At 44.2% G+C, this 14,397-nt stretch overlaps 1 protein-coding gene across 1 annotated transcript; it reads left to right on the top strand.

Moving 5' to 3' along the window:
• The first annotated feature begins 299 nt into the window (after positions 1-299).
• On the top strand, positions 300-9,517 carry LOC117751516 (mitogen-activated protein kinase kinase kinase 7-like). Its single transcript, XM_034563431.1, has 14 exons — positions 300-619; positions 1,123-1,233; positions 1,794-1,859; positions 2,775-2,820; positions 3,313-3,451; positions 4,143-4,267; positions 4,724-4,852; positions 5,107-5,237; positions 6,140-6,224; positions 6,341-6,456; positions 6,542-6,680; positions 7,607-7,668; positions 7,928-8,043; positions 9,074-9,517. Exons 1-14 carry the CDS (start codon positions 554-556, stop codon positions 9,243-9,245), a joined length of 1,503 nt encoding a protein of 500 aa, XP_034419322.1. The 5' UTR covers positions 300-553; the 3' UTR covers positions 9,246-9,517.
• The last annotated feature ends 4,880 nt before the right edge of the window (positions 9,518-14,397 follow it).

The raw sequence follows: 14,397 nt of genomic DNA, 5'->3' as shown, positions 1-14,397 counted from the left end.
GGAAATTAGTAATTAAAGGTTAATAAATACATCGGTTACGCGTGTGTAAGAAGGAAAAAAAGTGTATGTGTGTGCGTTTATTAGCGATGGAAATATAGTCTGCTGCCCCTTGTGGAGGCTCTCGTGCACGTCGAAACAAAACAAAGCTGCATTCAAGACTGCGCTTCAGCTGGGCGCTGTGAGGAGAAAGCCTTGTACCTCATTTCAGAGCCAATCATCCAACCCGCGGGCCGCGGGGCTCAAATACATCGTGATCGATAGTGTGAAATCAGCATAAGCTCGATCAGCGGGTCTGAAATGCTGCGTTCACGCTCATTTCCTCCCCCACTGTGTGCGGCGCGACGTTCACGAGCGCCCGGCCCACAGATGTTTCATTAGGCAACGAGGCTGCCGAGAGCTGCTGGTGCCCACTTCCTGTATTCACAGCAACAGGAGCCAACAAACGTCTCTTTTCTTTTTTTTTTTTTTTTTTTTTTTTATCCCGATAACCACAAGACGGTTTGAACTCCGGCGTCGCCGGCTCGCGTTGAAGAGCCGCTCCGCCGCTGCTGTCATGGTGGAGACTCCAGCCGGCTGTCTGTTTGAAGACATCCAGTATGAAGACATCCAAGTTGAAGCGGTAAACTTACTGACCGACAACGGGCTCCGGAGAGGGCATATTCACGCTAGCTCTGGCTGTACCGGGGGTGGGGGGGATGTTCCGGGCGCGAGGAGTTCAGAGACAACTGCGTGTCGTTTCTGTCGACGGGCAGCGCGTGTAACTCACGTCCCGGTCCACCGTCCTCGACTCGGACACGGTGGCGTACATTTGGGCTCGGAGCGAACCGTGAAACGCGACAGCGTCTGCTACTGTGAACCTGGAAGCGCCGGAACAACCACAGCAAGGCCTCCGCTGCTTTTATCTTCGTTTGTTTTAAAGGTCTAGTCGTAAAATGGTGAACTCTCATTTGTAGCTACTCCTAAAAAGTACACGGGGCAGTCCAAACACAGGGAGTGCTTTTAAGAGAAGGGGAGTGAGAGCAGGGGGGAGTTCTGTTCACCATGGACTCATTAACCTGCGTTGGGGGGGGGGGGTCCGGGGCAAAAGTTGTGTCCTGAGCTGTCATGTTGACTTGTCCGCAGGCTGTGGGCAGAGGCACGTTTGGAGTCGTCTTCAAGGCCGTGTGGAAAGGAAAAGACGTCGCCATCAAGACCATCGAGAGTGAAAATGAAAGGAACGCCTTTCTCGTGGAGGTACTGTGAACACCTTGTTCTGTCCTGTGGAGCCTGATTGGTCGGAGCGGCTGGGTGGGGCCTTTTAACCAAAGACCTTCTTAGTCCACTAACACTCAGTTTTGTAGACTAATCGATTATATGATTTAATCGACAGGTACAAAAACAATCATAGACCTAAAAGAGCGATTAGTCGACTAATCAACAAAGACGGGGCAGTCCTACATTAAGGCCGTAGTTTGAGGGAATATGAAAACATAATTGTCTAAAGAATCATTCAAAACAAAGCAGCCCAGCACTTGTCTTTCTAAAACACTGTCATCATGTATGAAATCTGCATTTGTCTCAGGAACTACTATCAAATAATTCCAATTCTGAATAGTTTGTTGTACTGTAAATCTAGGCACATCTATTGCTTTCATACAACAAAGATAATAATATGTGGAGGGCAATATGATGGTATGTATACTGTGGAAAGTATTACATGACGATCGCCATAATACATGTTCAGTATGTAATACACACAGACCTACAGAGATGAATATATTTGTGGTAAAGTTTTTTTTTTTTTCTTTGTGCAGCTCCGCCAGCTGTCCCGGGTGAATCACCCCAACATTGTGAAGCTGTACGGCTCCTGTGACAATCCAGTGAGTATACAACGCTCATCCAATAGCTCATCCTCTCATGAATACACTCGTGAGCGCATCACCAGGGTTGTATTCTACATTCACACTCATTTGTTTCCATTTAAAATGAAAACGATTTCCGTCCACACCAGCACGCTTGAAAACGACTCGCGTGGCTATTCACGAACACGGGGCATGCGGGTGCCGGTGTAAACGGGAAGTAGATGGGTTGCCTAGTTACAGAAAATACTAGATACAGAATATTATATTACTCTTTAATAATAAAAGGTAGTGCATGATACTTAAGATCTTCCCCAATAATAGTCCTTTATAAACTCACTTAGTCACAGTGCTGCAGGTCTTGTTCTTGCACTATTCTCACACATCAAATTTACTTTAAAGTGAACCCTTACAAATCAAAGTTTACTAGATTATAGTTCAATGAGTAGTCATCACACGTCTTTCACTCGTTCCCTCTCGGTTCCGTTGTTGTCTGTTCTCTCACTCGTAGCTCTGCTGGAGAGTTTTATACTTTTGTTCCTTTACAGTTTCTTTATTTTGTAATAGTTTTGCAGAACAAAATAAGTATTAATAAGAAGAGGAAAAGTCCTCCGTTTCGTGTCCATCGCCCTCCTCAAAGCCACAAACCGTGACTTCAGACGTCCGCTCCGTAGGGTCGATAACGCCGCTGCACACGCTGCTCGCTAACCGCTCCAATAACAGGTGCATGTATGCATAACCCCATGTAGAAAGTAGTAGAATTATAATATGGAAATGTAGTAGTGTGGATGTAGCCGTTTAGTTTCAGAGCCAACCCCAGAACGGAGCAGTGTTTGGTGGTCGATCAGTAAATGCAGCTCCGCTTACAGGAAGTTACAGATGAGCCGCCTCACTGTCGTGCTTCCACTGCTAAGCTAATGTGATGTGTGTTCTCAGGTCTGTCTGGTCATGGAGTATGCAGAATGTGGCTCTTTATATAACCGTAAGTCCTATTACGGCTGTGAAATATTCTTGATGATTCATATTCACTGACATGTTACAGTACCGGTTATATCGTGGTTTTAATACATAGTTCCATATGATGCTGTAATATATATATATATATATATATATATATATATATATATATATATATATATATATATATTATATGATATGATGCTGAGAAAGCAGATTTTACAAGATTAAAGGTGTAGATTTACAAGATAATTCTGTGATTTAATGGTTACATTTACAATAAGAGAAATGGATGAGAAAAAAAAAACTTTAATATTTATTGTTTCATCGTGTTGTTTTATCATTTTAGAATATATATATATATATATTTCTTAGACTCTCAAAGAATAGCCGAGTAGTTTTTTTTTCTTTCAGGTAACTGTACGACATATGCAAAACGCTCATTACCAGGCGTTCCAAAAGGGGTTTGAGATCCGCCCCGCGTCCGTCTCATTCTTTGCTTGTCTCCCAATCAAAGTCCTGCACAGCGCCGACCCTCAGCCCCACTACACGGCATCCCACGCCATGAGCTGGTGTCTGCAGTGTGCCCAGGGAGTCGCCTATCTGCATTCTATGAAGCCAAAGGCCCTAATTCACCGGGACCTCAAACCCCCGAAGTGAGTCTCTTCATGATCAGACAGATTGACGGTGACGAGAAGCTTTAAAAGAACCGGTTTGTGATAACGTAACTTGAGATGGTCCCAGTGATAGTCTTCTCCCACTGCTTCCTTGTTCCTGAAAGACGACTGAGCTTCTAGCTGGGCCTACCGTCTGCTGATGCTTTAGGGAAAGGGATTCTGGGTAATTGTGGCTTAGGAGTTGACTGGTGAAACATGAGCTGCTGTCTAGTGTGTTAAACAGTCGCTGATTGGTTCATGTCGTTGGGCCTGCACAGCCAGAGGCATGTTCAAGGGGAAAGTATGAATGGAAATGCCTGATGACAGCTATACACACAAGATTTATGGCTTCTACAACTGGAAAAGAAAAAATAAATATATATAATACACACACGTTTTGCTGTAAAAGGAAAACTCCCCTGTAGGTTTAATAAACCTCCATTTTTTCGATTGATGTGAAAATGCAACTCTTTCTGATATCTTGCCTCCAGTTTGAGTGGAAAGAAAGCTCTTTATTTAATGTCAGCATTCACAATGAATTATTGTTTTTTTTCGGCGTTTTCTTTGTGTAAATACTTTTTCGGGGTTTGTGGCACTCAATACTTGGTTTTATGATCAAATACCTGCAAATGTTTTCTAAAGTGTCGAACACACTGTCTTCAGTCTCTAATGGCCGCCCTCTGCCTTTCAGTCTGCTCCTGGTGGCTCGTGGCACCGTGCTGAAGATATGTGACTTTGGAACAGCTTGTGATATTCAGACCTACATGACCAACAACAAGGGCAGTGCAGCCTGGATGGCACCGGAGGTGTTTGAAGGTGAGTTGATGAGACAATCTGTGTCTGGATCTGTATTTGTTTTTTGTTTTTTATATATATATATATATATATATATATATAGATAGATAGATAGATAGATAGATAGATAGATGGATAGATGGATATAGATAGATAGATGGATAGATGGATATAGATAGATAGATTGTATGTCCATCTGGGCAGAGGGATCCTCCTCTGTTTCTATTATTTGGGAGTTCTTCCTGATCCGATGTGAGGTCCTGGGACAGGGATGTCGTATGTGTACAGATTATAAAGCCCTCTGAGGATAATTTGTGATTTTGGGCTATATAAAATATACTAAATTGAATATATATATATATATATATATATATATATATATATATATATATATTTTTTTTTTAATCAACCTCACAGCTAGACTGAATTCTGATTGGTTATCGTGTGTGTGTGTGTGTGTGTGTGTGTGTGTCTCAGGCAGCAACTACAGTGAGAAGTGCGACGTGTTCAGTTGGGGCATCATCCTGTGGGAGGTCATCACACGCAAGAAGCCCTTCGATGAGATCGGCGGCTCTGCCTTTTGTATAATGTGGGCCGTCCACAGAGGTGAGCGAACTCCCCTGCCAACTACAAATGCATTCGTAGCCTGTTCTTTTATGATGTTCTGCTGCATTGCTTCTGTTTCCTTTTAAAAACTGTCCGCTGTGAGTTTGAGGGTAGAAGGGTGCTGCTAAATTGCCGCGTTCTGTGCATTTTGAGCCACTTTGAGCTCTTTTGTTTTCGGTTCGCAAGTCCAAAATCCACATAACGGTAACATGTCGACGTTCCAGGCCTCTGACTGAGTGTTCACTGTGACGCAGGTACACGGCCTCCTCTCATCAAAGACCTCCCAGAGCCCATAGAGAGTCTGATGACCCGCTGTTGGGACAAAGAACCCAGCCAGAGGCCGTCAATGGAGGAGGTCAAGAACACCATGAGCCATCTCATGAAGGTATGGTCCCAACACCCACTGTTGAAACTGTAATTGTGTAATAAACGGGGGGGGGAATATCACACATTGTTTACAAGTGTATGTCAAAACGCTAACTCTTTGAAACACATCCCGTCATGGAGAGGAGCAGCAGCGCTCTGCTTGTGATCGTACTGCCGATGGGTTCGAGTCCCGTGTCAGAAACTCTTACGTTTTCTTCGTACGAGCTGAATATGAAGACACAAGAGGAACAGTTAAATAACATTAACGATGCCAGCCAGGGTATTTCCGTTATGGCAAGAAAATGAAATGACAGCTCTCGGTGATTTGGAGTATGTTTACGTGGCTTGTAAAAAGTGGAAATGTTGCCACCGTTGATTGTTATCTTTATTTCCATGCCGGTGCATCGCAGCCTAGATATCTGGCATTCTAAACATCTGGACCTTATCAGTCGGGGAGCTACAGCCAATGAGAGCACCAGACACAGGCGCAGGGAGAAACTGGGCAACACCGACCAGAGTTGTTGTTGCTGAACCGAGAGTGTTGGATGTTTGCCTGAATAAGGAGAGGGGGGGGGGGGCAGCAATAGCAATCTGACCACTGCACAGTTTTGTACTGTGAACTTTGCTCCAGAGGAACTCTGAAATCACTGCTTTCAGTCCAAGAGATTGTTTTTGTAACACTGGTTGAAGTGAATCTAAACCTGATAACCAACCTGACCAAGACCAGGCTAGTCTGCAGGGATCAGGTTCCATGGTGATTTAAGTCAAACTAACGAAAAGCTACTTTATGAAATAGAATGTCCTGAAAATTGACATAACAATAATAAGCCTGGTGAAAGTGATCTGACCTTATGAAACCTTATGAAACGGGGCGTTATGAATCTGTTGAAAAGCGCTGCGTGTTGTGTTCGGATCTTCCAGTACTTCCCAGGCTCCGATGAACCCCTCAAGCTCCCTCATCAGTCTTCACCCAACAGAAGCGGCTCTTCATCGGCCACGAGCACAGGTGACTATCGGCAGCGCAACCTTCCAACGACGAGCCCGTCAACTTCCCGATGACGTGTCGACCGCTGGACGCGGTGAGAAAGTGTTTTTAAATGACCTGGTGTGTGCCGTCTGCAGGCTCGTATGCGGACTACACCATCAGCAGCAACCGGAGCGACGACAACACGGAGCGCAGGGAGGAGACCCTGAAAAGCTTTGAGGCCAAGTTTCCCCTCCAGTTCAAACCCTCAAAGGTGAACACTGATGGTACAGGATCACACTGTCTGCGTCTGTCCCACCCGACCTTTATGATGCCAACGTTCTCTCTCCCCCCCTTAGACAGCCACGCTGCGTACCGGGTTGTCCAAGGTGTCCAGTGTGGACAGTCAACCTGGACGCTCCCAAAGCCCCACCCCCTGCACCAGCCCTATAACCACCACCGGCCAATCAGAGCTGAGGATGACCATTAGTCCCACAGGTAAGGACAGCAGCTGATGGTGAAATCGGCTGGCAGGCTAACAGCTGTTCATTATACAGCATTTTACTGTGTACTTTAGAAGCCTCATATTAACTTGAGTATATTTTTGCACACAACAAGGACTGGATTCACTTCCAATGGAAACACATATTCTTTATGGCACAGTATGAACAGGATTGATTAGAGTAAAAGTACATGTGTGGACATGGGCACGCTGCTTAAGGACTAAAGTGAACCCATACTTTAACTTCCAGAAATGCTAAGTCCTCATATGCTAGTTATGCTAATAGCATCGTGTGAACAAACTATAAAAGAAGATGTAAACATTGGGAAATGATTGTGTTACAGCAGCAGGTTATCCAGAGCAACAGCAAATGCACGGTAAACATACACAATAACACTCATTGTATGTAATCATACTGCCAATCAGAAAGAAAGTGAATACTACAAATATACTAGTGCCTGTTGTAGTGTTGAGCCTGGACCCCCCCTTCGGCCCCTCACTGTGGTGACGGATCTAACGAAATGGAAGCGTGTCTGTTCCTTGAGACACGTGACTGGCGGTCAGATCCACTTCTGAACACTCCATGTGGATTGGTGTAACCTCTCCTTTTTTGGGTGGGGATGTGATATTATTCATATCTGTATGATGATACATAAGACACACCTGCAACGTTTGTCTAGAAACCTGCCGTTCATTCATTCACTAATTCTTGTCCATGTTCTCGTCGAGTCCGACTTCATCGGGGCGGGTTCATCAGGAGTCAAAGCTTTGAGTTATGTTTCACTGCCCACAATGCACCAGTAGGGTGCATTACAGTGCAGCCTACCAGTGTTTGTGTGTGCGTTCTAAAAGTGACAAGTGTGTGTGTGTGTGTGTGTGTGTGTGTGTGTGTGTGTGTGTGTGTGTGTGTGTGTGTCCTTAGCCACCAATGGTTCAGACGGCTCCATTCCCATGGCCTACCTGAAACTGGATCACCAGTTACAGGTAAGTTGAAAATCCATTGTTTGTGTGATTAAAAACCTTTAATAAGGAGCAGGTGGATGTGTGACTGATACACAATATGAACATGCTAGAGCATGTTTATGCATTTAACTTGTTTTGTCCACTTTTCTCTTTCGCTAAGCATTCATACTCGTGCTCTGTGTCGTGCAATAAGCTGGCGATGTGTGATCTTGATGTTCTACTAGTTACTCTAATACGTCTTGGCCGTGATGAACCCTGAGTATTGATCCCTGTCCCCCAGCCTCTGGCTCCGTGTCCCAACTCCAAAGAGTCCATGGCCGTGTTTGAACTGCACATCAGGATGGCTCAGGACTACCTTAAAATCCAGTCAGAGATCGCTGACCTCGCTCGGAGGAAGTAAGTCCAGTCACATGTTGTCTGCTGTCGTCTGTGCTGCAACTCTATGCATCTTTAGAGAGTTTTTTTTTTAATAGTGGATATTTGTAAGTATTGTTAACTCCATGATCTGTGTGAACAGCATATCATACAATATGTATGGTATCATGTATGAACTGTGATTGTTTCCCTGATCAGTCAGAACATGAAGAGTTTAAACAGAACAGTGTGTTTAAATGTTTTCTTGCCAAAACGTGAGTGAAACACAGTGACCACACAGCCGCTGCCCGTAATATTACACCAAAACTGTCCAATCACTGAGTCACCTGTTGGGTCATGTGAGAGTCATGCGTGCCTGTCCGTGTTCATTCTTGACGAGTCTGTGTGACCAGGAAGTAGACCAGTCCTAAAAGAGGCAGCATGTGTGTCATGGGGCTAGATAAATAGAACGTAACAACAGGTGTGAGAGAGACCTGAGAGTTCACAACAACATACTGAAAACAGAAATGTACCGTAAACCAGGGCAGTGAGCTCTTAGGTCAGATTCAAATATGACCCAGTTTGGATTGAATGATCAGGAGTGCGACATTCTGAAATACTCGAGACATTTTCAAGGACGTCTATTGCCACTGGCTCCCCTTGAAAGTGTAATTCTGCATTTAAAGGAACAGTCCAACATTTGTTAGGAAGTATGCTTATTCGTTTTATTTCCGAGTGAGATGAGAAGTACAGAGCTGGAGTTAGGACGTTGCTAGCATAGCTTAGCATAAAGACTGGAAGCTGAAAACGGCAGATGGCTCCGCCCCCCCAAGAAACTACACGTCGTTTTTTTATCTTTCTTTTATTTGTGATTGAACCCATCGTTGACAGCGTTCAAATTAGCCACGTCCCCATTCCAATTTTTACTGTCATGAGCTTGAACGACTAGAAAGGGATATCAATCGATAACGAGGGAGAGAGAGAGGTTTGTGATTGATTTGAAAGGTGACGGGTGTGATAGTCGTAAACAGTGACCAAGGCACCGACGGTAACGGGGGCTCCTTGTCTTCAGAGAGGAGCTCATGTCTGAGCTGGAGCAGGACCAGAGGGAGCAGCAGACCTCATCTCGACTCCTCCAGGAGCACGGCAAGCTGCTGGAGGACAACAGCAGCCTGTCCACCGACTGCCAGGGCCTGCGGAGCAAGCTGAGCCTGATCAAGACTCAGAACCAGCACCACAGCTAGGACTCGCGCCTCTGCTACACCGGCTCTTCTCCGACGGATGAGAGGAATCACTCCATGGGACGGACGGACCTTAAAGGAGGGAAAGTATTCACACGCGGCTCACGGCAAAACCAGGTGCCAGGGGAACGCGGACGGGGCTAACGCCGATGGCCCGCACCCAGTTTAAAAGACATTTCCCATTAGTGCCAAAGAGTCACACCAGCGTTGAGGGTGTCGACACTACAGGAAACACAAGTGAAATTTCTTCTTTTTAGTATTTACTTTTTTTTTTTCACCAAAGCAAACATTTAGATATTTCAGTTAGACTCAAAATAGATAAATAAGAGCACCTTTTTGTTATCTTGAGGTCATGAGATGAAATGCAAATAGTAACTTGTCCTTTCTGGGCCTCCGTACTTTAGGCATTAGGGTTGGCCGTAACATCCCATGTTCATGTCAGTATTTTACATTAGTATTGATGGTGGGACCAAGGAGCTTCACATGGACTTGTACTCTGAAATGGACCTGGAGGTGACTTGCCCTTTTTTTTTTTTTTGCCAGTGAGTTTTATTATACTGTATTTTATTTTTGAGTCGTTTTAAAAGTAACTACGATTGTAATTTGTAAATTCGTACTTTTTTTAAAACATTTTTATATATACATATTCCGTATATCCCCTATTGTATTGTGATTGACGAAAAGAGGAGAGGCACTGACAGTGTGGGCCGTACCATTTTAAAACCAATTTAACTGTGAATAGCAGACGTAACCAAAGGAGCAACGAGAAGCTTTGTCGAAGCGGCTGTTTGAAATGGAAATAACTGTGGAATAATGAACCTGGCAGACATCTCTATCTGTTTAATTTCTCTCTTCTTTAGTTCCGGTTTTCTTTTACACACAGTTATGTTTCACAGAATTATATTGACATTATTCTGCACTGCACTTATTTGGGTCAAAGGAATGTGTTGTAGGGTCACTTTGGTCGGGTGGTTTCTACGACGGCGGGGTTACTCTGGGATGGATCGTTGTTTTTAACGCATCTCTTCAGACGCTGCCTGAGGATTGTTCTTGTACAGTTCATTTCTTTTTCATCTCAGTTTATTTTATAAAACATGTCTCCTGTGATTTTAAAATGTACAGACTGCAATTATATGCTTTTAGAGAGTAAAAACAAAGTTTGTAGTATTTTGGTCCGTTGTCTTTATTGGGCGTGTGAAAGCTTGTGGCAAGCTCCTTTTTAAAGGAGACATTGTTTCCAAATGTTCAGGTTGATACTTTTATTTACTAGAACATGTTTACTTGCTTTAATGTTTAAAATGACACATGGTTTTTCACCCGGTCTGGAACGCTCCATTTTAACACTCAGATTGTTAATGCTACAATATTATTTATTTAATTATATAATTGTTCTACAATTGTATATAATTGTTTGAATGATTTGACCAAAGAAATTAAGTTCATCAAATGCCGCAGTGTAGAGCACCAGACTCCCTTTTAGGAAACCTCTCATTCTACTGCAACAGGACTCTGCCAGTCTCAGTCCTGGTTCTGGTTCTGGTTCTGGTTTGCCTCCCTTCCCTCCAGTGGGCCCAGGAGTACGTCTTGGGTCTCCATCAGCAGGGTGTCAGTGAGGCGAAGCTCTGCTCCTGGCCAGAGGAGGAAGACTAATAACTCACGTCTTACCCGAGTCTCTGAAACCAGAACAGGTAGCATTCCTCCATCATAAACCTTCAACATTGTGTTCTCAGCCGACAAGACGTCTCCCGGGCTCCCCGTCATCCCACTGCACAGCCAGTTAAAGGGCTGGTCCGCCTGAATATCACAGCGTATAGAATATTACAGATACTGCACTATACGCAGAAATGATCAGAGGCTTCAGAGCCAAAAGAACCACGGCATCCAATACAACCAATAACAGAACATTGTGTGGAGGATGGGTTGTGCTGTATATTTTGACAAAAATCATTCTAGTATTTGTTGGTGACCTCTTGACCTTTTATCTAGTGCCACCGTTGCCATAAAATGTGGTGAACCCTGATGAGCATCATTTCCACTGTGTATTGTGCTCTAATATAGATTCCAGTGTGGTTAGTGCATTAATAATCAATGTGATCAGGTTTAGTCTGCGAAACCACTTGGTGTGTGTGTGTGTGAGAGAGAGAGAGAGAGAGAACAAATTGGGCTGAGTTATTTTGGGTGATATGGCCTTGTTTGCAAGACAGATTCTTGGGGCATGAACATAAATAATAATAAATAAACATACCCACTGAATACCCTTCCCTCCTCTACTTGTTCCTCCTAATCTCTTGCAGGTATCCGTTGGAGCTCCCGTTGGTGAGTGTGAAGAAAACCTGGACAGGTCTCCAGTCAATGTAGCATCTCCAGTTAGCCCAACACGTCTTTGGACTGGGAGAGCGACCTGTGTTTAAAGAAAGCTCCAGATGGCCAATCTGGATACCACTGTGCTTCATACTGTACAACTGGAATGGTTTACGGCTTTGTATTCGGAATCGGTTGCCAAGTAAGTTTCTCATACAAGGAATTCGGCCTTCTGTAAAAGTCACGTAAACCCTGGAGACGTGTTTCATCTCAGCCTTGTGTCACACTTACAGGAACAAGGCCACGTGGTCAACGTTGTGAAACGATTGGTTGGGTTTAGGCAACACAACTACTTGTGGCAACGCAACAAACGTGACATAACAATGTACCTAACACAGTAACGACTCATATACTCACTATGATAACACGTAGCTTTAGCTTTAGCTTTAGCTTTGAGTCGCTCGCGGCGGAAACGTCAACATATATTTTAAAATGTGTTTGCTGGTGACCGGCTGGAGGACAACAGGTAACCACCGATCTGCTGTCCTCACTGGTTGATGGTACACTAGACCTCATGTCAGCAGAGGAAACAACACGGTAACACAATTGTGCACGTCACTATACAGCACAAGCTGTGGTGTTCACACATTTTAATTGTCACAAAAACAAAACACATGATACAAAAATATCTGGAAAGATGCAGCAATTAAGACGCTTCTGGATGGCGATAGATATCTAATGCGAGTACACCAAAGATATTCACAAACAACACTGTTTTATTTTCTAATTTCACGCTCAGTCAATTGGTGGAGGACGAGTTCATAGTATTGCTTTGATTTGTGGGTGGAATTGAGAACCGAGTGAGGCGAAACCATTTGTCCCAGAAGCCCTGCTCATCATCGTCAGCCGCAGTACAGCAGGTTATTGATGTTAACAGCCATCCCCGCTCTGGAGGTGTGTGTCTGCTTTAAGTGAGGGACTGGATTCATCTGAATGCAAGGGCTTCAGTTTCCATAGCGATGCAAAGGTTTTTATAGATCCCAGAACCCCTTCAACAGTTTGACATGCTCTGCGGTAATTCACACACACACACACACGCAAAGCAAAGCAAAGCAAAGCAAAGCTCCTAGATGATAGGTTGGACTACATTTGAACCCACCACCCTCTGTTTTGATGGTACAACAGACATCAGCAGTTTCATCTGACTTTTAAAAGAAAGGGGAAGAGATGGGGGGGTGCTGAATGTACTAGTATAAAATGTATCATTGGATAAACCTGTTAATAAATAAAAGTATAAAAGTACAAGTATACTTTGTGTTTTCATGTTGAAGTCAAGTTAAGTTCCAGGTCTTTGAGCTAGAGTCTCAGCCAAGTCTCAATCCAATCCATCATATGATAGTGACCACACGTCGGTGGTCGGTGGTTTCGGTACAGCATGGTGGGAAGGTCATTAGAGCAGCACATCCATTCACATAACCACCTGATGAAAACATCTGCCAGTTAGTGAGAAGGTGTTCAGAGTTCTCATTGCAGTGGGGACAAACTGTTTTTCAAGAAGGATGATTTAGCAGTTAGGGATCCAGAGCGCCTCCTAGGCGGCATCAGCTGAAAGAGGTGGTGGGACGGGTAAGAGTGCCCTTTTGATTGTGCGTTTTTTTGGTATAGTGATTCAAAATCACTATAGCCAACTATTTTCAATGATTAATTGACTTTGCGGTGTGGTTTCTGTGCATGTGACACTGCACTGCCATACCAAACTGGATGATATGGATGAGGAGAGGAGAGCGATGGCTGTATACACTGAAGGAGGCTGTCTTTGCTGGGCTCCTTTTGGTGATGCAGTTTGTACTGGTGTTCCATTTGAGTGTGTATGCCAGTGATGGTTATGGGTTCTCCTGAGACGAGTATGCGGGACACACATCTCAAGTCAAGTCTGTGTCAAGTCTACTGTCTTTGGTCGAGTCTGAGCCAAGTATCAAGTCTTTGGTCAAGACTGAGCCAAGTATCAAGTCTTTGGTCAGGAGTCTGAGACACGTATCAAGTCTTTGGTCAGGAGTCTGAGCCAAGTATCAAATCTTTGGTCAAGACTGAGCCAAGTATCAAGTCTTTGGTCAAGAGTCTGAGCCAAGTATCAAGTCTTTGGTCAATACTGAGCCAAGTATCAGGTCTTTGGTCAAGACTCTGAGCCAAGTATCAAGTCTTTGGTCAGGAGTCTGAGCCAAGTATCAAGTCTTTGGTCAAGACTGAGCCAAGTATCAAGTCTTTGGTCAAGACTGAGCCAAGTATCAAGTCTTTGGTCAGGAGTCCAAGACACATATCAAGTCTTTGGTCAGGAGTCTGAGACACGTATCAAGTCTTTGGTCAGGAGTCTGAGCCAAGTATCAAGTCTTTGGTCAAGTCTGAACCAAGTATCAAGTCTTTGGTCAAGAGTCTGAGCCACGTATCAAGTCTTTGGTCAAGTCTGAACCAAGTATCAAGTCTTTGGTCAAGAGTCTGAGCCACGTATCAAGTCTTTGGTCAAGAGTCTGAGCCAAGTATCAAGTCTTTGGTCAAGAGTCTGAGCCACGTATCAAGTCTTTGGTCAAGAGTCTGAGCCAAGTATCAAGTCTTTGGTCAATAGTCTGAGCCAAGTATCAAGTCTTTGGTCAGGAGTCTGAGACACGTATCAAGTCTTTGGTCAGGAGTCTGAGACACGTATCAAGTCTTTGGTCAGGAGTCTGAGCCAAGTATCAAGTCTTTGGTCAAGACTGAGCCAAGATCAAGTCTTTGGTCAAGACCGAGCCAAGTATTAATTCTTTGGTCAAGTCTGAGCCAAGTATCAAGTCTTTGGTCAAGACTGAGCCAGGTATCAAGT

Source organism: Cyclopterus lumpus, chromosome 22, assembly GCF_009769545.1.
Source record: "Cyclopterus lumpus isolate fCycLum1 chromosome 22, fCycLum1.pri, whole genome shotgun sequence".
Taxonomy (NCBI): Eukaryota; Metazoa; Chordata; class Actinopteri; order Perciformes; family Cyclopteridae; genus Cyclopterus; species Cyclopterus lumpus.
The sequence above is the reverse complement of the archived record's forward strand: the minus strand, read 5'-3'. Positions and strand labels throughout refer to the sequence as shown.

Excerpts from the sequence above, each read along its gene's own strand:
- LOC117751516 (XM_034563431.1), top strand. The coding sequence starts at position 554 with ATGGTGGAGACTCCAGCCGGCTGTCTGTTTGAAGACATCCAGTATGAA. Across the intron at positions 5,238-6,139 it reads CCATGAGCCATCTCATGAAG|TACTTCCCAGGCTCCGATGA; the intron begins GTATGGTCCCAA and ends CGGATCTTCCAG. Across the intron at positions 7,669-7,927 it reads AACTGGATCACCAGTTACAG|CCTCTGGCTCCGTGTCCCAA; the intron begins GTAAGTTGAAAA and ends CCTGTCCCCCAG.